The sequence below is a fragment of the Rhinopithecus roxellana genome, chromosome 15 (assembly GCF_007565055.1).
Source record: "Rhinopithecus roxellana isolate Shanxi Qingling chromosome 15, ASM756505v1, whole genome shotgun sequence".
In the NCBI taxonomy this organism is placed as follows: domain Eukaryota; kingdom Metazoa; phylum Chordata; class Mammalia; order Primates; family Cercopithecidae; genus Rhinopithecus; species Rhinopithecus roxellana.
In genome coordinates this window covers 95920-115917 of record NC_044563.1, presented here as the reverse complement: position 1 = coordinate 115917, position 19998 = coordinate 95920, and the positions used below count along the sequence as shown (strand labels likewise).

Below are 19998 nucleotides of genomic sequence, written 5' to 3'. Positions count from 1 at the left end.
CCCGCCCCCGAGCCTAGCCTTGCCCCCTAGGCCCCCCGCCGCATCAAGACTGCGCCCATCAGGCCCCGCCCCTGCGCCGAGCCCCGCCCAGTAGTCCCCGCCCCCGCACCTGACCGCGCCCACCAGCCGGCTCCAACACTTCCGCGCCGCTGACTCTGGCGGCTGGAGCTGTGGACACGTTCGACCCGTTCTGCTGGCTCGAGAAGGAAGTCGGCCGTCGGGCTCTGGGTCTCCAGGCCCGTAACCGTCCGCCAGTCGTCCCGAGGTCAGTAGCTCCAGCGGTGTGTCAGCCTGTAGCCAGGCCTCGCCCACGCCGGCCTTGGTCGGGCTTTCGGAAGGCGCGCGCCTAGCGCTACTGAGGCCCCTGCTGCGCGGGCGAGTGGCGCGCTCCCGCGGCGGGGCGGGGTCGGGCGGGGCAGGGGTCGGGGGCCGGCAAGGCGAGGCCGAGGTTGCGCTGGGCAGATGCGCCCCCCGGCGGACGTGGCGCTCCCTGAAGACGTCATCGCGCCGCGAGCTCCCTCTTGGGGCGCGCCGGAAGTCCCTGTGCGGGGTAGGGGGCGGTGCTGCGCCTACTTGGGTCGTTCTCGCGTGGCCGTCATGCCCCATAGTTCCTTAGATTCCAGCGAGCTACGCAAGCAATCTTGGTCCAGCCGAGCTTTCTTCCCCAAATCACGTAACCCTTGACCTTATTCCCCCAAAGAACCGGCCTCCCGGGAAGGACCGCCCTGGCGGAGAAGACTCGAACGGCTCCCACCGCCGGGCGTTGGGGGAAAGGTGGGCGGTCTCGGTCGTGCGAGGTCGGGGAGGGAGGGTCCTCCGCCCTCCATTGCGGAGCCTCGCTCTGGGACCACCGGGAGACCGGACGCCGGGCCGCGAAGCTACGGCCTGGGGCTGCGGGGAGGAGAGCAACAGAACTGGAACGGCTCTTAGGGGCCGGCTTCAGGGCTGTCCCCAGGGTTGGCGGAAATGATGAAGGGGCCCCAGGCACATCGTGTTATTGGGCGAGGTTCCAGCCAAGGTGCCCACGCGCCTCGGGGGAAACCAGAGGACTTCTGCGCTGTTTTCCGAGGACAGTTTGGTAGTGTTTCAGAACGGCCTTAGAACCAGGCAGGCCCCCTTCTAGGAGGGTGGAAAGCCTAAAGATCTGAAAACAGTCTCAAGTGTCGTCTTAGCGATTGGTTTAGTAAACTGAATACAAGCGGGAGACTGCACACCATGTTGCCATTAAGAGTTACATTGGGGGCCGGGCGCGGTGGCTCAAGCCTGTAATCCCAGCACTTTGGGAGGCCGAGACGGGCGGATCACGAGGTCAGGAGATCGAGACCATCCTGGCTAACACAGTGAAACCTCGTCTCTACTAAAAATACAAAAATCTAGCCGGGCGAGGTGGCGGGCGCCTGTAGTCCCAGCTACTCGGGAGGCTGAGGCAGGAGAATGGTGTGAACCCGGGAGGCAGAGCTTGCAGTGAGCTGAGATCCGGCCACTGCACTCCAGCCCGGGCGACAGAGCGAGACTCCGCCTCAAAAAAAAAAAAAAAAAAAAAAAGTTACACTGGGGCCGGGCGTAGTGGCTCACGCTTGTAATCCCAGGATTTTGGGAGTCCGAGGCGGGTGGATCACCTGAGGTCAGGAGTCCAAGAACGGCCTGGCCAACATGCGAAACCCCGTCTCTACTAAAAATACAAAATTAGCCGGGCGTGGTGGCGGGCGCCTGTAATCCCAGCTACTTGGGAGGTTGAGATAGGAGAATCACTTGAACTCAGGAGGCGGAGGTTGCAGTGAGCCGAGATCATGCCACTGCACTCCAGCCTGGGTGACAAGAGCGAAACTCCGTCTCAAAAAAAAAAAAAGTTACATTTGGCTGGATGCGCTGGCACGCCTGTAATCCCAGCACTTAGGGAGGCTGAGGCGGGCAGATCTCTTGAGCCCAGGAGTTTGCGACCAGCCTGGCCAACATAGTGAGACCTCCGTCTCTACAAAAAATAGAAAAAATTAGCCAGTTGCGGTATTGAACTCTTGTAGTCCCAGCTACTTGGGATGCTGAGGCAGGAGGATCGCTTGAGCCCTGGAGGAGGAGGCTGCAGTGAGCTATTTTCTCATCCCTGCTATAACGAATTTGCCACAGATAGGTTGTTCATAGGCCTGGAGCTCAGAAGCCCAAAGTGAGTTTTAGGAGGTTAAAATCAAGGTGTTGGCAAGGGTAGTTGCTTCTGGAGGTTCCCAAGGAGAATCTGCTTTTCCGACTTCTAGAGGCCATCTTCTTCCATCTTCAAAACCTGCTGTCTCTGCAGGAGAACCCTCATGATAATATGCCGGCCGCCCAGATACCCCAGGATAGCCTTCACATCTCAATATTCCTAATATTTGCAAAGTCCCTTTTGCCACGTAAGGTAATACCACAGGTTTGAAGATTAGGATGTTGACATCTTTCAGGGCCATTCTTATTTTTAAAAATATACTGTCGATAGTAATAGTTAAAATGTAAAATATTTGAAGGGATTTATTCGGAACCAAATATGAGTGACCGCGGCCGGTGGAGACCAGGGAACATGTGCCCAAGGTGGTTGGGGCAGCTTGGTTTTATACGTTTTAGAGAGACATGAAGCATCAATTAAATACATTTAAGATATACATTGGTTTGGTCCAGAAAGGCGGGACCAAACAAAGTATTTTTGAACATGTTTCCCGAGCTCAGGCATGAAGAACTCTTGACTGATGGAAACCGAGGGCGTGTCCAAAGTTTTCAGGAGGGCCCAGCGGCTCTCCAAAACCTCTCCTCACAGCCTCGCCCATTTCGCGTCAGCCACAACAACTCATCCTCAATCTGTTCCATCTTCTCCAGTCTGGTAGCAAAAAGGGGTGTCTCAGGTTTGCTTTATTTTAGTGTTTGGGGAATTCTTGGAATCCGGCCTGTTTGTGGGAGGAGGCAGGGGCTGCCAGAGCTGGAGGGATGGTCTGGGGGAAGGCAGGTGCAGGCGCCGGTTCCGGGAGATTAAGTGGAAAGGCTGGTTGGGGCCAGACAGTGGGAAACGGGATGCGGACGTCAGGCTTCACCCCCGACCGAGGGGGGAGTGGGGAAGCTGGGGTAGTAACTGGAACGAGGCCCGGGGACTGGGCTGGGCTGGGCTGGAGGCTCCGCCCGCCCCCGCCTGCCCCCGCCTGGGCAGTAGGAGCGCGAAGCGGCTCGGGCCTTGGGTCTGCGGCGGCGGCGCCGGGTGAGCGTCCCGGGCTGAGCGGGCGCGGGCGGGGGCAGAGAGAGGCAGGGAAGACCCCCTCCGTGTTTTTCTGAGGTTCCCTCCCAGCCCTTTAGTATGCAGCAGGGTGTCCAGAACTAGCAGGTTCGAAGGACTCGACGCGGGCAGGGGTCCCAGGGACTGGGAACCTTTGCACGTTGCCTGAGCGTGGCCCGTGTCTCCCTAGAGGGTGGCCCTGCGCCCCTCGGAGGTCGCCGTGTCTACGTCCCCATCACGTCGGAACCGAAGGACCTGAATTGGCCTCCAAACGGCCCCTCTATGTGGCTCCCCGGGCGGGGGGGCTCAGGCCTTGGGCGCTGCGGAGACCTCCCCCTGTAAGGTTGAGAAGGTCTGGTCTCCGGATAAGGGACCGTTAGGGCCGCTGTTCAGACCCCTGCCTGGACCAAAGTAGGCTGCCAGCTGGTGGTGGCGGGTTCCTGAATGTGCTTTAGCCCTGGCTGTGTAGGGAGCCAGGGCCTCCTCCAGTCACAGAGAAGGGCGCTTACACCCGCATTTTTATGGGATTCTCAGTGGGAACTGTGACCCACAGAGGTTCAGAAGGTCCTTCCTGGGATACAGCAGGGTCTGGCCAAGCCTGAGGGGTGGGGACGGGGCCACTCCCGCAGCCCTAGTTCCAGATGGTCACAGGAGCACTGGCCTCCCTGAGCTCCCACCAAGCTTTCCCAGGAGGAGGACACCCTGGGGCCACCTTTCATCTGGCTACAGAGGACACAGGAGTGTCATGCTGGATTTCAGCCTGGGCAGCCGCCTGAGGCTCTCCTTCCACCCCCCCTCCCACCCACAGTACCTCCCAATGACTAGATTCTGGAGTCAGAGTTTGGGTGACCACACCCTGGTTGGTTTTGCTTATGTGCTTCGGGTCGGGTGGACTCAGTCCCTCCATGTGGGGCCATAGGGTGTCACCGCCCTTTGCCACTGTCCTTGCAGGCCTGGCGCCCAGGCGTGTAGATCCGAGCCCATCCTTGCCTCTTTCCTCCTGGTTGGTACCAGGGGCCTCTTCCCTCCACTCATCCAGAGTGGACCAGCCGCCTCTGAACCAGCCCTGGGAAGAGGAGTGCCTGGCACACAGACTCAGGCAGCTGGGGGTGTCAGGGCACCAGGAACCTCCTGAGTGGTCCCGTTGGCTGTCTTTCTGAAGGGCAGCTGGGGTTGCGTCATTTCCTGGAGTGGATCCTGCCAGCTTCCTGGGGCTTTTGGATGAGAGCCCTCTCCCCACCCCTGCCCGCCCTTCCCCTCAGTGTGGCATCAGAGCTGCGGCTTCCAGGGAGCCCTCCTGGCCGTCGAGCCTCCTCTCCAGATTCCTGCCCTGCTGTAGTCCCCAGGCCAGTGCTTGGCAGGTGCTCAGGGAATGTATCCACCTACTGAGGTTTGGGGTGGCTGTCTCTGCCTGACCACTTCCCTTCTCCAGGCCCCTGGCAGGTACCTGAGCTGTGCTCGCAGGGCTTCAGGAACCTCCTTCCATATTCAGGGCCTGTGCCTGGGGAGGTTTCAGGATGTGGCAGCCGTGCCCATCCCAGGCTGACCCTCCCAACTTGCCTGGCAGTCTGGCCTCTGGGCTGGTGTGCCATGGGACAGGGGATGTGCCCTGGCCTGGTGCAGAGTCCCCAGCCCCAGAAGGGGGCCATGGAAGCTGGCGTCTATGTTCCCAAGCTCTGCTGCCCATGGTGGCCTTTCTGGGGGTGGGTGCTGGTCCCTGCCCCCCGCCCCACTCCCGACGTCTGCTCCAGAGACAAAGGTGGGGAAGGTGCTGAAGAGGAAGTGTTTGCTCAGGGAGAGGCTGCGGCTCCTCCTGAAACATCAGCCCTGTGGGTCCTGTTTGGACTTTTCTCGTTTGCAGAATCTCCAGCCTGTGAAACTGTGACGGGATTTGGCCAAGACGTTCTCTTCCTTCTGCCTCCCACCCAGCCACTCTTCACCTCCACCATGAGCCTGGACATCCAGTGTGAGCAGCTGAGCGATGCTAGGTGGGCCGAGCTCCTCCCCCTGCTCCAGCAGTGCCAAGTGGTCAGGTACGCTTGCCCTCGGGGTGGCCCTGGGTGCTGGCAGGGGCGGCTTGCGGGCGGCGGCTTCCTCTGAAGGGCACACTGTTCTGGAATGCCTTGTTTATGGACGTGAAGTGTAATTCCATGCAGCTTCCACGTGCATGAAATGTGATTCTTGTGATTCTTGTGCTTCTTGTCGACCATTTAGAAATGTAAAACCCATTCCAGGCTCATGCAGTGTGGGCCGGCACTGGCCAGTGGGTCTCTGGCTCTGGTGTCTCCGCGTGTTTCCCTCCCTTGGAGACACGAGGGCAGGACATAGCTTGGGTCCCCTCCGTGAGCCTCCGTGGGGCGCTGCCTGTCCCTGCCAAGCTAGGGGCTGGGAGTCCTTGGCCCTCGAGGTCCTCACAACCCCAGCGGCTTCACAAGCAGGACATGAGTGCCTGGGTGGGTCTCATCTTGTCTCTTTCTAGCTGATTATTTGAAGTAGCGTCAGGTTTGCGGAGGGTTGTGAGGACTGTATGGGGCTCCCTGGTGAGGTGGTCCTGTGTACCTGTGGACGCTAGCTCTGGCCCAGCACCTCCAGGCAGAGTCTGCTTTTCCGCCCTGCCCTTTTCTTCTTCCTGACTGGTCCAGGATTGTGTGGCCCTCAGTCCTCTGTCTCCTTAGCCCTCTTCACGTCTGTGACTGTCCCCTCATCTCTCTGGGCTCTGGTGGTCTGAGGGTCTGGCCGTGCTCCTGTAGGACGTCCTCTCTTGGGGCTTGTCTGACGGTTTCTCATGGTTGAAGTCCTGCATTTTTGGCAAGAATCCTCTTCACTGTGACGCCACTGCCTTTCCTCCTGTGACCAATCAGTGGCTTCGAGAGATACTTTAAATTCTTTTTGTTTTTAGAGACAGGGCCTTGCTCTGTCGCCCAGGCTGGAGTGGCTCCATCATGGCTCCATCATGGCTCATGAAGCCTCGACCTCCTGGGCTCAAGCAATCCTCCTGCCTCAGCCTCTTGAGTAGCTGGGTTTACAGGCACCTGTCACCATGCCCAGCTTTTTGTATTTTTAGTAGAGACGGATTTCACCATGTTGGCCAGGCTGGTCTTGAACTCCTGACCTCAGGTGATGCCCACCTCGGCCTCCCAAAGTGCTGGGATTACAGGTGTGAGCCACCGTGCCCGGCCTGAATTTTGTAATTTCTTTCTTTCCTCCACCATTGATCAATTGTCATTCTTTTGTGAGCAAGACTTGGTTTTTTTCCTAGCTGTCTTTATTCAGTTATTCATTTAATCAGGAAGGACTTGAGTATGTTTATTTGTCATGTTAGAAGCTGGTGTCACTGTTTATTTGCTCCTGTGTCTGAACTACCTGCTGCGTCCTGTTCCAGGCAGTTCCTGTAGGTGTTACCTCAGACAGGTTTGATTTTTTTCCCTAGAGACAGACCAGGAGCTTTTGTGCGTAGTGCCTCAGGGTTGGAGGTGAAGAGGACGTTAGGCCTCAGGCACATGTCTGCATGCGTGCAAGCATCTTAAAACTTTCACAGAACAGTTCCTCCTCTTTTTTGTTTCCTTTTTGCAATGTCCTGTGTGACTTGCCTTGCTGTCTTCTGGGCCCACTGATGGGTTGTAATCTGCGCGTGGGGTAGTGGTGGAGCCTGAGCGTGGCCCGCATGACCCTGGGGTCTGGTTGTAGGCTGGACGACTGTGGCCTTACAGAGGCACGGTGCAGCGACATCAGCTCGGCACTCCGAGTCAACCCTGCACTGACAGAACTCAGCCTGCGTGGCAATGAGCTGGGTGATGCTGGCGTGCACTGCGTGCTCCAGGGCCTGCAGAACCCCTCCTGCAAGATCCAGAAGCTGAGGTGAGGTGGGGCCTAGCACTGCCTCTGGCCTGGTGCGGCCTGTTTTGGTAGCCTGGCAACAGGGGACAAAGCTGCCAGGGGCTCGTGGGCAGCTGTGGGTGGGCAGACGGTGGCAGCGGGCATTTCCAACATGAGCCAGAGGCACACAGGCCTGGTGGCCTCACAACAGGGGGACAGGGCCCCTCCTGCCTTGTCCCAGCCCCTGCGCCCAAGGTCTGGCCCCACCCACCATCCCTGGCCTTCCAGCATCACCACAGGACCCTTGCTGAAGGGTGTGTCTGCAGACAGGTTTCCCTGAGCCGAGCCACACGTGTGCCCTCCTTCACTCGGCCTGGAGACCCCAGAGCCCTGTCCAGGGAAGGAGCAGGCATATAGACCTACCGCCTGCAGAGCGCTGCTCCGGGCTCCGGACTCTGGCAGGCGAAGGGCGTGGCAGTTTGGCTCAGGGGAGCCCTGCTGACAGCCAGGTGTGCTCCAGCCTCCAGAACTGCTGCCTGACGGGGGCCGGCTGCGGGGTCCTGTCCAGCACGCTACGCTCCCTGCCCACCCTGCAGGAGCTGCACCTCAGTGACAACCTCTTGGGGGATGCAGGCCTGCAGCTGCTCTGCGAGGGACTCCTGGACCCCCAGTGCCGCCTCGAAAAGCTGCAGTGAGTTTGTCCCCTGCCCCGGGACCGCACGTCCCCCGGCCAGCCCCCTGTACGGCACATCGCCCACCAGGAGCCATGAGGAGGGGACTCGGGTCCCAGGGTCCTTGTGGTGCTCTCCCCTCTCCGTGATGCTGGGACTGGGGGGATCTGTCATCGCCTGCCCTCCCCCTCCAGTTGCCCTTTGCAAGGCACAGCTGCCCCAGGACCTGACAGTGGGAACAGACCTGGCCGTGAGTCAGGCTCCACTCACCACCTCAGTGTGTGTGGCGGGCCCGGCCACTGTGAGTTGACCACAGCCTGGCACGTGCAGGCGGCCCTGCCCTCCAGAGGCTGGTTTCTTTCTCCTGGGCCTGGTTGGGCCCCGAGGTCCGAGGTCGGGGAGGGGGTGAGGGGTTTCCAGAAGGAATGCCGGTGTCCACAGAGGCCTGGGCCTCTGGATGAGTCTGGGGGGCCCTCAGCACTGCCACCTGATGCCTAGGCAGGAGAAGGCTGAGGGGTAGATGAGACACTAGCACCCCCCTGCACTCCCTCGCATCACACCCTTGGCTGGTGCACATTCCTGTGTGGTGCTAAGTTCAGCTATCCCCCAGGCTTGAGTATTGCAACCTCTCGGCTGCCAGCTGCGAGCCCCTGGCCTCCGTGCTCAGGGCCAAGCCGGACTTCAAGGAGCTCACGGTTAGCAACAACGACATCAATGAGGCCGGCGTCCGTGTGCTGTGTCAGGGCCTGAAGGACTCCCCCTGCCAGCTGGAGGCACTCAAGTAGGCCCTGGGCCTTGGGGAGGTGTGGGGTGTGGGCTGGGGGGTCCCATGCTGCTTCATGCGTGACCTGCGTCCCCAGGCTGGAGAGCTGTGGTATCACGTCAGACAACTGCCGGGACCTGTGCAGCATCGTGGCCTCCAAGGCCTCGCTGCGGGAGCTGGCCCTGGGCAGCAACAAGCTGGGTGATGTGGGCCTTGCAGAGCTGTGCCCAGGGCTGCTCCACCCCAGCTCCAGCCTCAGGACCCTGTGGTGAGTCACCTCCCCGAGGCCTCCTTCCTGGAGGGTAAGGGGCGGCGGGCTGTCCTCAGAGCCCTCCCCCACCCCCTGGGCTCACCTCAGGCCATGAGATGGCGCTGAGGAAAGTCGGGGGGGGTCCATGTCCTGCAGGATCTGGGAGTGTGGCATCACCGCCAAGGGCTGTGGGGATCTGTGCCGTGTCCTCAGGACCAAGGAGAGCCTGAAGGAGCTCAGCCTGGCCGGCAACGAGCTGGGGGATGAGGGTGCCCGGCTGCTGTGTGAGACTCTGCTGGAGCCCGGCTGCCAGCTGGAGTCACTGTGGTGAGTGTGGCTGTCGGGGCAGGCCCTGTCGCCCAAGAGAGGGCCAGGGTGACCAAGGAGACCAGGGGAGGTGCTGGGCTGAGATCTGACGTTCAGAATGCATGGGCCAGGGAGCAGCCTGTGGTTTGATAGTAACAGTGCTGGGGCTGAGGACCAGGTGCAGGTGCCCACACCTTGGGAGGCTCTCAGATGTTTTTGCTCAGGTCCATGTGGGGCCTTCAGGAGAAGGGTCAGTTGCAGCTGTGGGCCAGCCTGGTCCCTGCCAGGCCTCAGTCCTGTCTGTGTCCACAGGGTCAAGTCCTGCAGCTTCACAGCCGCCTGCTGCTCCCACTTCAGCTCGGTGCTGACCCAGAATAAGTTTCTCCTGGAGCTGCAAATAAGCAACAACAGGCTGGGGGATGCGGGCGTGCAGGAACTCTGCCAGGGCCTGGGCCAGCCCGGCTCCGTGCTGCGGGTGCTCTGGTGAGTGTGAGAGGGACACGAGTATGCATATTTGGGAGGTCATGTGCACGTATGTGAGCGCATGGGCGAGTGAGCGCAAGTGTCTGAGCACGAGTGTCCGTGTGTGAGCACATGGGTGAGAGTGAGCATGAGTGTACGTGTGTGCGAGCACGTGTGAGCATGAGTGTGCATGTGTGCGAGCACATGGGCGAGAGTGAGCGCAACTGTCCGTGTGTGAGCACATGTGGGTGTGAGCACGAGTGAGCATGAGTGTGTGAGGACGAGCGAGAGGAGTATCCTTGAGGGAATGTGAGTACAACTGCCTGTGTGTGAGCGCATGGGCAAGAGTGAGCACAAGTGTTCGTATGTGTGAGCACGAGTGTCCGTGTGTGTGAGCATGAGCGAGAGTGAGCACGAGTGTCCGTGTGTGAGAACGTGTGGGCATGACCGTGTGTGTGAACACATGGGCGAGAGTGAGCACGTGTCCGTGTATGTGAGTACGAGTGTGAGCACATGGGTGAGAACACGAGTGAGCACGTGTGAGCATGTGTGAGCACATGAGCGAGTGTGAGCACGTGTCCATGTGAGCATGATTGAGCACATGGGTGAAGAGTGAGCGAGAGCATGAGTGTCCATGTGAGCACGTGTGAGCATGATTGTGTGAGCACATGGGTGAGAGTGAGCACGACTGGGAGCACATGGGCGAGAGTGAGCATTAGTGTGTGTGTGAGCACGTGTCAGCACGAGTGTGCGTGTGCACACGGGTGAGAGCGAGCATGCATGTTCATGGGCTGGGCAAGGCAGGGTGGCGGCACCACTTTGAGTTCTCATTTTAACGTTGAAAGAGGTCACAGTTCATGAAACCTGAGAGCTTTATGGGGCTCTAGCCCACCTGGTCACCCTGTGGTCCATCTTCGTGGAAGCCCCGCCCACCTTCCTCCCATGCGGGAACCCGCCCGCTTCAGGATGTCTTTCCAGGTTTCCTCCCTTTGTTAAAGCACGTTCTCTTGCAGCTTCCTAGGAAAGGGTTCTGCAGAAGGTAATTTTTGGAGGCTTTGTGCCCCTGCTCTGCCCTTGGATCATTTAGCCGGGTATAGCGTGTGCCACTGTGTCCAGCTTTTTTTTTTTTTTTTTTTTTTTTGAGACAGTCTTGCTCTGTCACCCAGGCTGGAGTGCAGTGGCACGATCTGGGCTCACCGCAAGCTCCGCCTCCCGGGTTCACGCCATTCTCGTCTCAGCCTCCCGAGTAGCTGGGACTAGAGGCGCCCATCACCACGCCCGGCTAATTTTTTGCATTTTTAGTAGAGACGGGGTTTCACCATGTTAGCCAGGATGGTCTCGATCTCCTGACCCGTGATCCACCTGCCTTGGCCTCCCAAAGAGCTGGGATTACAGGAGTGAGCCACCGTGCCCGGCCTAATTTTTTTTTTAGTAGAGATGGGGTTTCACCATGTTGGGCAGGCTGGAGTTGAACTCCTGACCTCAAATGATAAGCCTGCCTTAGCCTACCAAAGTGCTGGGATTACAGGCATGAGCCACTGTCATCTTGTGGGCATGATCTGCTTTTTCTCGGCAGTTTTTCCAGATCTCTTTGTCCATTGTGTTCGGCGTTCCATGTGCTTGGCCTTGACGTGGGTCTTGTTCTTTGTGCCGGATACTTGGTTCTACTAAGAAAATATGTCTTTGCTGATTTTTCTCTCTTTTCTTTTTTTTTTTTTTTTTGAGACGGAGTCTAGCTCCATCGCCCAGGCTGGAGTGCAGTGGCGCGATCGCTGCTCACTGCAAGCTCCGCCTCCCGGGTTTACGCCATTCTCCTGCCTCAGCCTCCCGAGTAGCTGGGACTACAGGCGCCCGCCATCTCGCCCGGCTAGTTTTTTGTATTTTTTAGCAGAGACGGTTTCACCGTGTAGACCAGGATGGTCTCGATCTCCTGACCTCGTGATCCGCCCGTCTCGGCCTCCCAAAGTGCTGGGATTACAGGCTTGAGCCACCGCACCCGGCCAATTTTTCTCTCTCTCTTTTTTTTTTTTTTTTTTTTTTTTTTTTTTTTTTTTTTTTGAGGCGGAGTCTCGCTCTGTCGCCCGGACTGGAGTGCAGTGGCCCGATCTCAGCTCACTGCAAGCTCCGCCTCCCGGGTTTGCGCCATTCTCCCGCCTCAGCCTCCCGAGTAGCTGGGACTACAGGCGCCCGCCACCTCGCCCGGCTAGTTTTTGTATTTTTAGTAGAGACGGGGTTTCACTGTGTTAGCCAGGATGGTCTCGATCTCCTGACCTCGTGATCCGCCCGTCTCGGCCTCCCAAAGTGCTGGGATTACAGGCTTGAGCCACCGCGCCCGGCCTCTCTCTCTTTTATTACCTTTCTTTGTGGTGTGCCCATGGGTCTGTCCTGATGTCTTGTGGACTGGCCCTCTAATTGTGTTCTCCACATTTTCTTTCTCTTTGGTGTTTTATTTTTGGGAGATGTTCTCATTTACCAGCCAGTCTACTGAATTTCCACCCTCAGTGTTTTGTCTTTTGTTTGCTATTTCCCGTGTGCCTCTCGCCAGGGGCTTTCCATGGGTGGCTGGTCATCTTGGGCTGGGCACCAGGTTCTGAGTGAGCCCTCGGAGCCCTGGACAGTGGGCCCTGCAGGCTGAGTCATGCTGGACAGGGGGTCCTGCAGACCGAGACATGGCTTGTTTCCCGAGGGCTTCCTCCTGCTGGGGCATTTCCAGTTCCCTGCCAGGGGACACCATCCTGGCTGCCAGGACCTTGTGGGTGTTCCAGGTGTGGAGAGGAACCTTGGGTCCTGGTCACTGCAGACTTGTTCCCCCTGAGCCACCGCACAGGGTGGGGGTCCTGCAGCTTCCCTGGCCCCCACTTTGGAGAGGCCCAGTGCAACTCCTTGGCCTTGCTGTCTGGCCTGTGGTGGCTCCACCCCGGGAAGTGTGTGTTGGGTCTTCTCTTCTCCACCCTCTTGTCTGGCCTGTACCCTCGTTGTTTCTCTCTGGAACTTCAACTCTGTTGTCCACTCTGTGCCTTTCTTGGTGGTCTCCATACCCTCGTTTCCCCACAGCTGCCCCTCGGCCTCTGGCTGGCTTCTCCTCTGAAGCCCACCCAGAGGAGAGCCAAGGGGGTGGGTGTAGCTCTCTGGGTGGACGGTATCTCCTTCCTGTCCTTTCTCCTCCCTGCAGAAGGTCTCAGGTGAGTCAGGCTGCCGTGCCCCACTTGTTTGTGTGGCCTTTCTTGTCTGTGGTGGGGAACCTGCCCAGGGCCATAGAGGGACAGTGAGACAAGCTGCCAAGGCTGAGCCTTGGGGATGGCCCCTGAGGGTCCCGAGTTGCCGAGCACAGGCAGGTGTCCGTTGGTCCTTGGGCTTCGCGGCCTGGGCCTCCATCGTGCCCCCCAGGCCCAGGCTGCTTGGCTGGTCAGCGTGGTGCTAGGCACGCCCCGCACCCTGACCCCCACCCTGTTCCACCCAGGCTTGGCGACTGTGATGTGAGTGACCGCAGCTGCAGCAGCCTTGCCGCGACCCTGTTGGCCAACCACAGCCTGCGTGAGCTGGACCTCAGCAACAACTGCCTGGGGGACGCGGGCGTCCTGCAGCTGGTGGAGAGTGTCCGGCAGCCGGGCTGCCTCCTGGAGCAGCTGGTGTATGTGGACGCGTTGGGCGGGTGGTGTGGCCAGGGCTGCCCAGGGAGGAAGGCGGGGGTGGGGAAGACACAGGCCCATGCCTCCCTTCTGGCCTCTGTGCAGCCTGTACGACATTTACTGGTCTGAGGCGATGGAGGACCGGCTGCAGGCCCTGGAGGAGGAGAAGCCATCCCTGAGGGTCATCTCCTGAGGCGCTTTCTGCCGCTGCTGTCCCTGGACGACTGGCTTCGAGGCACCCCTGGGGCTGACCAGCCCCTGCCGTGTGCTCGCCCTGCATATCCTAGGTTTGAAGAGAAATGCTCAGATCTGCTTATTTTTGCCAGTATATTTTGGACACTTTATAAACCATTAAAGCATTTTCTTGGCAGGAGGGGCTCGTGTCCTTCCTGGGGTCCCTGCGAGGTGTGCTGGCATCGGAGACGACACCACCCCACGTGGCATGGGCTTCTCTCACTGCCTAAGGGACCTGCACCAGGGAAGCAGCCTAAGGCCCTGGCTGTGCTCAGCTGGGTCCTCTGAGCCGCACCACACCCACACTGGGGAGCACAGGGCAGGCCCTGCCTGGGGGCGGGGGAGGCCCCTTGGTTCTGCCTGTGCAGGGTGACGCCTGCTGGGAGCTGCCCACAGGCCCAGCCACTCCCACAGCTTCCACCCTGGAGCCTCAGGAGCTCCCAGCGCTGCCCAGCGCAGCCCCACCTGGGTTCCTGCCTGGAGCCCAGTTCTCGCCCCAGCTTTGTCTGCAGCTCTGTGTGGGACGGTGGGGCCCACCCTCAGGGGCAGCCCATCTTGCCCGTGGGTGGGCAGCTGATCAAAGTGGGCAGCCCGGGGTGCCCCGCCATGCCAAGCCAAGAGCGGGGACGCTTGTCAGCTTTCAGAGGTCTGATGTTGAGTCAGCAACTACAAATTCATTGCAAAGAAGCTCCCTGGCAACCCCCCGTTTTGGACAAGGTCTCTCACTTGCCCAGGTGGGAGTGCAGTGGCGCGGTCTCTGCTCACTGCAGCCTTGACCTCCGGGACTCAAACCGTCCTCCCACCTCAGCCTCCCAGGTAGCTGGGATGACAGGCGTGCACCCCCACACCTGGCTAATTTTTGTAGTTTTTGTAGAGACAGGGTCTTGCCATGTTGCCCAGGCTGGTGTTTGGTCTTGGGTATTACCGGTGTGAGCCATCGCACCTGGCCCAATAAAGCCCTTTAAAGCGACCCAGGGGCCGGGTGCGGAGACCTGGGCACAGTGGCTCACGCCTGCACTTTGGGAGGCTGAGGTGGGCGGATCAGGTCGGGAACTCCTGAGGTTGGGAGTTCGAGACCAGCCTGGCCAACATGATGAAACCGCGTCTCTACTAGAAATACAAAATTTAGCCGGGCGTGGTGGCCATGCCTGTAATCCCAGCTACTCGGGAGGCTGAGGCACGAGAATGGCTTGAACCTGGGAGGTGGAGGTTGCAGTGAGCTGAGATCACACCAGTGGATCACACCAGTGCACTCCAGCAACAGAGCAAGACTCTGTCTCAGGCCGGGCGCGGTGGCTCAAGCCTGTAATCCCAGCACTTTGGGAGGCCGAGGCGGGAGGATCACAAGGTCAGGAGATCGAGACCTATCCTGGCTAACACGGTGAAACCCTGTCTCTACTAAAAAATACAAAAAAAAACTAGCCGGGCGAGGTGGCGGGCGCCTGTAGTCCCAGCTACTCGGGAGGCTGAGGCAGGAGAATGGCGTGAACCCAGGAGGCGGAGCTTGCAGTGAGCTGAGATCTGGCCAGTGCACTCCAGCTTGGGTGACAGAGCGAGACTCCGTCTCAAAAAAAAAAAAAAAAAAAAAAAAGACTGTCTCAAACATACATACATACATATATATATACATACCTACATTAAAAAATGACCCAGAATCTTAGTTTAACTATGACCCCCCAGTCAGGGGAACAGGGCTCCTTGGGGACACGGGTGATGCCAGGCGTGGGGCAAGAGATGCCCAAGATGAGTTCGGAGCATCTCGGTGTGTGGGGAACCAGAGCCCTTGGGCATTGTCTGGGGTTGAGTTGCTGCCGGAAAGGCTCCCAGGGGCCGCTTTTGGGACAGGGCTGGCGCTGGAACACAGGACTCTCATCGCAAGCCCCGCCTCGCCCTGCTCCTTGGGAAGAGCAGACGGTGACCACAAGCAGACCACCACCTCCACCGGCCGTCACCCCACCGGCCGCCACCCCCACCTGACTCCACTGCCGCCTGCCACCACCCCACCTGCCGCCACGGGGCTCAGAGCATCAGGGGATGCAGACACCGGTGGAGGGACAGTGGGGTCCCCCAGGAGTGCGGGAGGGGAGGGGGGCCCCCACAGTGGGGAGTTCCTCCTGAGGGGTCAAACCTGCCACCTGCAAAGAGCAGAATGCTGAGGCCCCGTGTGTCCTGCAGCACAGGGCAGGGCCGCTGGCAGAACCCTGTCGGTGCAGGGCCGTAGAGGCCAAAGCTGTGAGTGGCTGTGACTGGAAAAGGGATTTGCTGGGCACCGGGTGTGGTGGCCACACAGGACATCTTCCTGCCAAGCCCGGGAGGCTGCCCTCACGTGTGCTCCACGTTACAGCCCTTGACGTACAGGGGTTGAAAGTTTCCCCAAAAGTAGTCAAAGAAAAACACAACGTAAAGCTGTTTAAAGCCTGGGGCCCCGAGGCAGAGCAGGGAATGTGGGTGCATCTGGCTCCTGGAGTCCCCTCAGGCTGTGTCCAACCAGCCACCGACACCGCTTACCTCCCCCCAGCTAGGAACAGGGCTCGGGGAACCCCTTTTCTCTCCATTTGTTTGAAAATTTTCATGGTAAAGTTTTAAAAATAGTGGCCTGGCTGGGCACAGTGGCTCACGCCTGTAATCCCAGCACTTTGGGAGGCCGAGGCAAGTGGATCACCTGAGGTTGGGAGTTCAAGACCAGCCTAGCCAATGTGGTAAAACCCCATCTCTACTAAAAATACTAAAATTAGTCGGGAGTGGTGGCAGGCGCCTGTAATTCCAGCTACTTGGGGAACTGAGGCAGAATTGCTTGAACCTGGGAGGTGGAGGTTGCAGTGAACCAAGATCGTGCTACCGCACTCCAGCCTGGGTGACACAGTAAGACTCCATCGCAAAAAAAATAGTGGCCTGAGAAGGCAGCTGCCCCTCCCCAGGAATCCTGTGTCCACTGCCCAGTGGTCGCCAGCCCTGGGACAAACGCAGTAGAGGGTGGGTGCCACCTGGACCCTCATGGAGCCTGGGGGAGGGGCTGCGTCTGGCACCTACTCTCTCTGGGGGGCAGGCACCAAGTCTGCTCAGGTGCAGAGGCTGAGGCTGACTCCGGTGCCTCCCATCCTCTGTGTGGTTTTCCCCAAGTGGGCACTGGGCATGAGGGCAGGCTGGGGGGCTGCACTGGACCCCAAAGCAGGACATGGGGAGCTGGGGGGAGGGCTGGAAGCCTCAGACGTTCGTTGTCACTTTATTGGTTCTCTTTGCTCGTGAAGATGACCCTCAACTCGGAGCCACAGAGGCGTCATGGCCCCAGCATCCGGGTTCCAGGCCCCCGGGAGGGGCCAGCTCAGTGATCTCTGACCCCATCCACGTGTCCTCCAGGGTGGTCTGTGTGAAAGGAAGGCTCTGAGGAAATGGCTCAGCGTCGCCGCCTCGATCTGCTGCCTCTCAGCTATGGAGTGTTTGTGGACGAACGCCCACACGAGCTGCGGGGAGGTGGATGTGGAGCCAGGGTGGACTCCTCCAGGCCTCAGCGCACCGGGGCCCACGGAGTGCAGAAAGGGTACTGTGATGTCCCTGCCTGGGCCATGCCGTGGCTGGGTGACAGGGAGCTTGGTGGGCCAGAGGCCACGGGGCTGACCAGGCAGAAAGGGGAGGGAGGACCCTGGTTCCTGAGGGACACGCTGCCCCAGAGCACGCCCTTGCCACGCCAGCCAGCTCCCGGCTCTGGAGAAGCCTTGGAGCCCTGAGCACACGTGCACACCGCAGGTGGCCACGCATGTGTACACACACATACACGTGTACACACGGAGATGAGGCTGTGCTGGGGCCTCCTCCACCCCTCGCCTTCAGCCTTGCCAGATGCACGGGAGAAAAGGAAAAGAAAACCTTGAGGGCAAGGCTGGGCACGTGGCTCCTGGTGGGACTCACACAGGAGGAGGCCACGGAGGCCTGGGCTCTGGGAGGCTCACGAGGCAGCCACGGCCAGGTCAGTTTGGAGTTGGTGCCCCCTCGCCCTCAGCCACCCCAGGCTCCAGCAGGTCTTCGTCCAGCCCCAGCGGGTGCTGGTCCCCGTTGCCGACGGCGCTGCCCTGGTCATCCTTGCTCTGCTGCTTCTGCCGTCGGGTCTCCTTGTACCTCAAAGTGATGTCCCTGGGGGCAGGGGGCAGTGTCATCACCTGCTCCCACACCCGCCCCCACTGCAGGCTCCACGGACAGCTGGCACCTCGTCCCTGTGGAGGTCCAGGATGGGCGGGGTGGGGGCCGGGTACCCTGGCCCTGTGACAGCAGCCGTGGCTGACTGGAGCCCTGAGGAGCCTGGATCCATCAGTGCAGAGTGAAGGACCCGAGGGTTGGGTCAGGAAAGGCCCCTCCCACAGAGGCAGCCAGAGGGCTGGAGCAGGGACAGGAGGCACCACCACCAAACTCCCACAGCGCCTGCGCCGAGACCCGGACAGCAGCCCTCCTTCGGAACACACCAGCCCGCCCCCACTCACCGCAGGAAGAAGCGCCAGACGGTCCAGGTGAGCACCAGGACGGAGCCGAGGGTCCAGCACTGGGAGATGTAGAAGGGCAGTGACAGGGTGAGTGTATGGGGGTCGTACTTCACCACGATGAGCAGCTCCGTGGCTGTGATGGCCGCCACCAGCCACGCCTGCGGGCCCAGCTTCTTGTGGGGCTTCCTGCAGGGGTAGCAGGGGGCTCAGCGTTCCGGGCCCCCCAGGGTCCTCCAGGAGGCCTTACCCAGGCCCCAGCCTCCCAGGCTCTGCTCCCCGGCCCCCTGCCCCCCAGGGGTGTCTCCATCCGGACCCCCGCCCTGGGGGTGTCTCCACCCGCCCCCCGCGCCCCAGGGTGTCTCCGCCTGGCCCCCCACAACCCTCACGGGTCATCCATGAAGTCGTAGATCTCGCGCATGGCCACGCCACCCACGTTCACGAAGAAGACGAGCCGCAGGAGGACCAGGTAGTGCTCCGGGGGCATCCACAGCACAAACTTCAGATAGAACGTGTTCAGTTCTGCCAACAGGAACTAGGGGAGGAGAGGGTGAGCACCAGCTCTGGCCCCCAACCCGCCACACCGTTGCTAGACAGCCCGGCCTTACCACCAGGATGATGCCACACACGGCCAGCCAGCGACGCAGGCTGGAGGCCGGCTTCCACTCGAAGCGAACCCAGCTGTAGGGTGTGAACTGGAAGGCGATCCTCTTCATCTTGCCCCTGGGAATCACAGAGCCGGCAGCCTGAGGACGGCAGCCCACTGAACCCCACCCTGCACCATCAGGCCACAGACTGTTCCTGGTCACCCGGCCCTGCCCTGCGCCAACGGGCTGGCTCTGCTCCTGGTCACCCGGCCCCACCCTGCGGCATCGGGCCAAGGACTCTGTTCCTGGTTACCCAGCTGCTGCCTGGCCGCTCTCCAAGGTCTGGCCACGCAGCCATAAGCCCTGCCTCCCCACAGCCCTCTGCTGTTCAGTCTCTTCCAGTCAGAGCAGCGGCTGCAGCGCCTCAGAGGGCGCTCCACGGCGCCATGAGCTGGCCACGTGTGCAGAGGTGTCCAGGCAGAGACGGGGCACCCACAGGCAGGAGGGGAGACCCCCGCCCCCCAGGCTTTTCCTTAGACTTTTGTATTTTTTTAAAATTCCAAAGTCTGGCCGGGCGCGGTGGCTCAAGCCTGTAATCCCAGCACTTTGGGAGGCCGAGACAGGCGGATCACGAGGTCAGGAGTTCGAGACCATCCTGGCTAACACGGTGAAACCCCCGTCTCTACTAAAAAATACAAAAAGCTAGCCGGGTGAGGTGGCTGGTGCCTGTAGTCCCAGCTACTCGGGAGGCTGAGGCAGGAGAATGGCGTAAACCCGGGAGGCGGAGCTTGTAGTGAGCTGAGATCCGGCCACTGCACTCCAGCCTGGGCGACAGAGCGAGACTTCGTCTCAAAAAAAAAAAAAAAAAATTCCAAAGTCATAATGACAAAGTACCAGCAACTGTTTCATAACCAAAGCAACCAGGGGAGGGAGAGGCACGGAAGGATCCCAGAGCCCCTGAGCCAGGCCGGCCGGAGACTGAGGAGAGAGGTGAGCGGGTCAGACGCCGTGGCCACCATGAGGGGCGGCCAGGCTCGAGTGACAGCGGGTCAGAGGGGAGGTTCCAGGAGGCAAAGCCCCACGGTCACCCCTCCTGAGCCGCACGCTGGACAGGCCTGGTGCTCGGGGTCCGCCAGGGCACACACGCTGAGGCTGCCTCTGGGTAACCCGCACCCAGCCCTGCCCTTGCAGCCCCCACGACGTACTTGTAGGTTGGAATGTTCCAGAGGCCCTGCCACTTGTACGTCTTCAGGGACAGCCACTCGAGGGTCTTCATGCCGCAGTAGATGCCCAGCCCGTTGCAGACAAGCACGTCCATGATCCACTGCGGGGAGGGGCCAGCACTCATCGCAGGGGTTGGGGGGTACCGGGGCCCCTGAGGAAGACCCCAGCAGGGCACAGGGAACCGAGAATGCCCTCAGCCTGCACCCCTGCCCCGGGGGCTGTGCCGGCACCTACGTGGTCCCACCAGCACTCGCTGAAGTTGGGCAGCTGGTGCTCCAGGCTGTACTCCAGGAACTCGAACATCACACTGATGATCATACACATCCACCAGTCTCGGATCATCAGGGTCTGCGGGTGC

General features: G+C 60.2%; 2 protein-coding genes across 7 annotated transcripts in view; one reads left to right on the top strand and one right to left on the bottom strand.

The window, feature by feature from the left end:
• Positions 1 to 109: 109 nt before the first annotated feature.
• Positions 110 to 13496, top strand: RNH1 (ribonuclease/angiogenin inhibitor 1). 4 transcript variants are annotated; one of them, XM_030917605.1, is made up of 10 exons: positions 110 to 265; positions 5091 to 5262; positions 6917 to 7087; positions 7566 to 7736; positions 8327 to 8497; positions 8577 to 8747; positions 8886 to 9056; positions 9348 to 9518; positions 12958 to 13128; positions 13232 to 13496. In XM_030917605.1, exons 2-10 carry the CDS (start codon positions 5177 to 5179, stop codon positions 13317 to 13319), a joined length of 1371 nt encoding a protein of 456 aa, XP_030773465.1. In that variant the 5' UTR covers positions 110 to 265; positions 5091 to 5176; the 3' UTR covers positions 13320 to 13496. The 4 variants fall into 4 exon arrangements, with proteins under 4 accessions (XP_030773465.1, XP_030773466.1, XP_030773467.1 ...); XM_030917606.1 differs by having other exon boundaries at positions 113 to 265; positions 5159 to 5262; XM_030917607.1 differs by lacking the exon at positions 110 to 265 and adding an exon at positions 567 to 774 and having other exon boundaries at positions 5159 to 5262.
• Positions 13497 to 16544: 3048 nt separating this feature from the next.
• The window catches only part of PTDSS2 (phosphatidylserine synthase 2), a 32578-nt gene continuing 29124 nt past the window's right edge, over positions 16545 to 19998 (bottom strand). For 2 of the 3 annotated variants that reach the window (XM_030917602.1, XM_030917604.1), the window contains exons 7-12: positions 19875 to 19988; positions 19622 to 19740; positions 18438 to 18552; positions 18219 to 18364; positions 17833 to 18018; positions 17320 to 17488 (exon numbers count right to left, since the gene is read on the bottom strand). In XM_030917602.1, the coding sequence (XP_030773462.1) occupies positions 17326 to 17488; positions 17833 to 18018; positions 18219 to 18364; positions 18438 to 18552; positions 19622 to 19740; positions 19875 to 19982 (837 nt within the window). In that variant the 5' untranslated portion in view covers positions 19983 to 19988 and the 3' untranslated portion in view covers positions 17320 to 17325. Of the gene's footprint in view, positions 17489 to 17832; positions 18019 to 18218; positions 18365 to 18437; positions 18553 to 19621; positions 19741 to 19874; positions 19989 to 19998 lie in introns of all 3 variants that reach the window. The other variant, XM_010354307.2, reaches the window with a different exon arrangement.

Coding starts and splice junctions, on each gene's coding strand:
- RNH1 (XM_030917605.1), top strand. CDS start 5,177: ATGAGCCTGGACATCCAGTGTGAGCAGCTGAGCGATGCTAGGTGGGCC. Junction 5,263..6,916: donor CAGCAGTGCCAAGTGGTCAG/GTACGCTTGCCC, acceptor GTCTGGTTGTAG/GCTGGACGACTGTGGCCTTA. Junction 8,748..8,885: donor TCCAGCCTCAGGACCCTGTG/GTGAGTCACCTC, acceptor CATGTCCTGCAG/GATCTGGGAGTGTGGCATCA.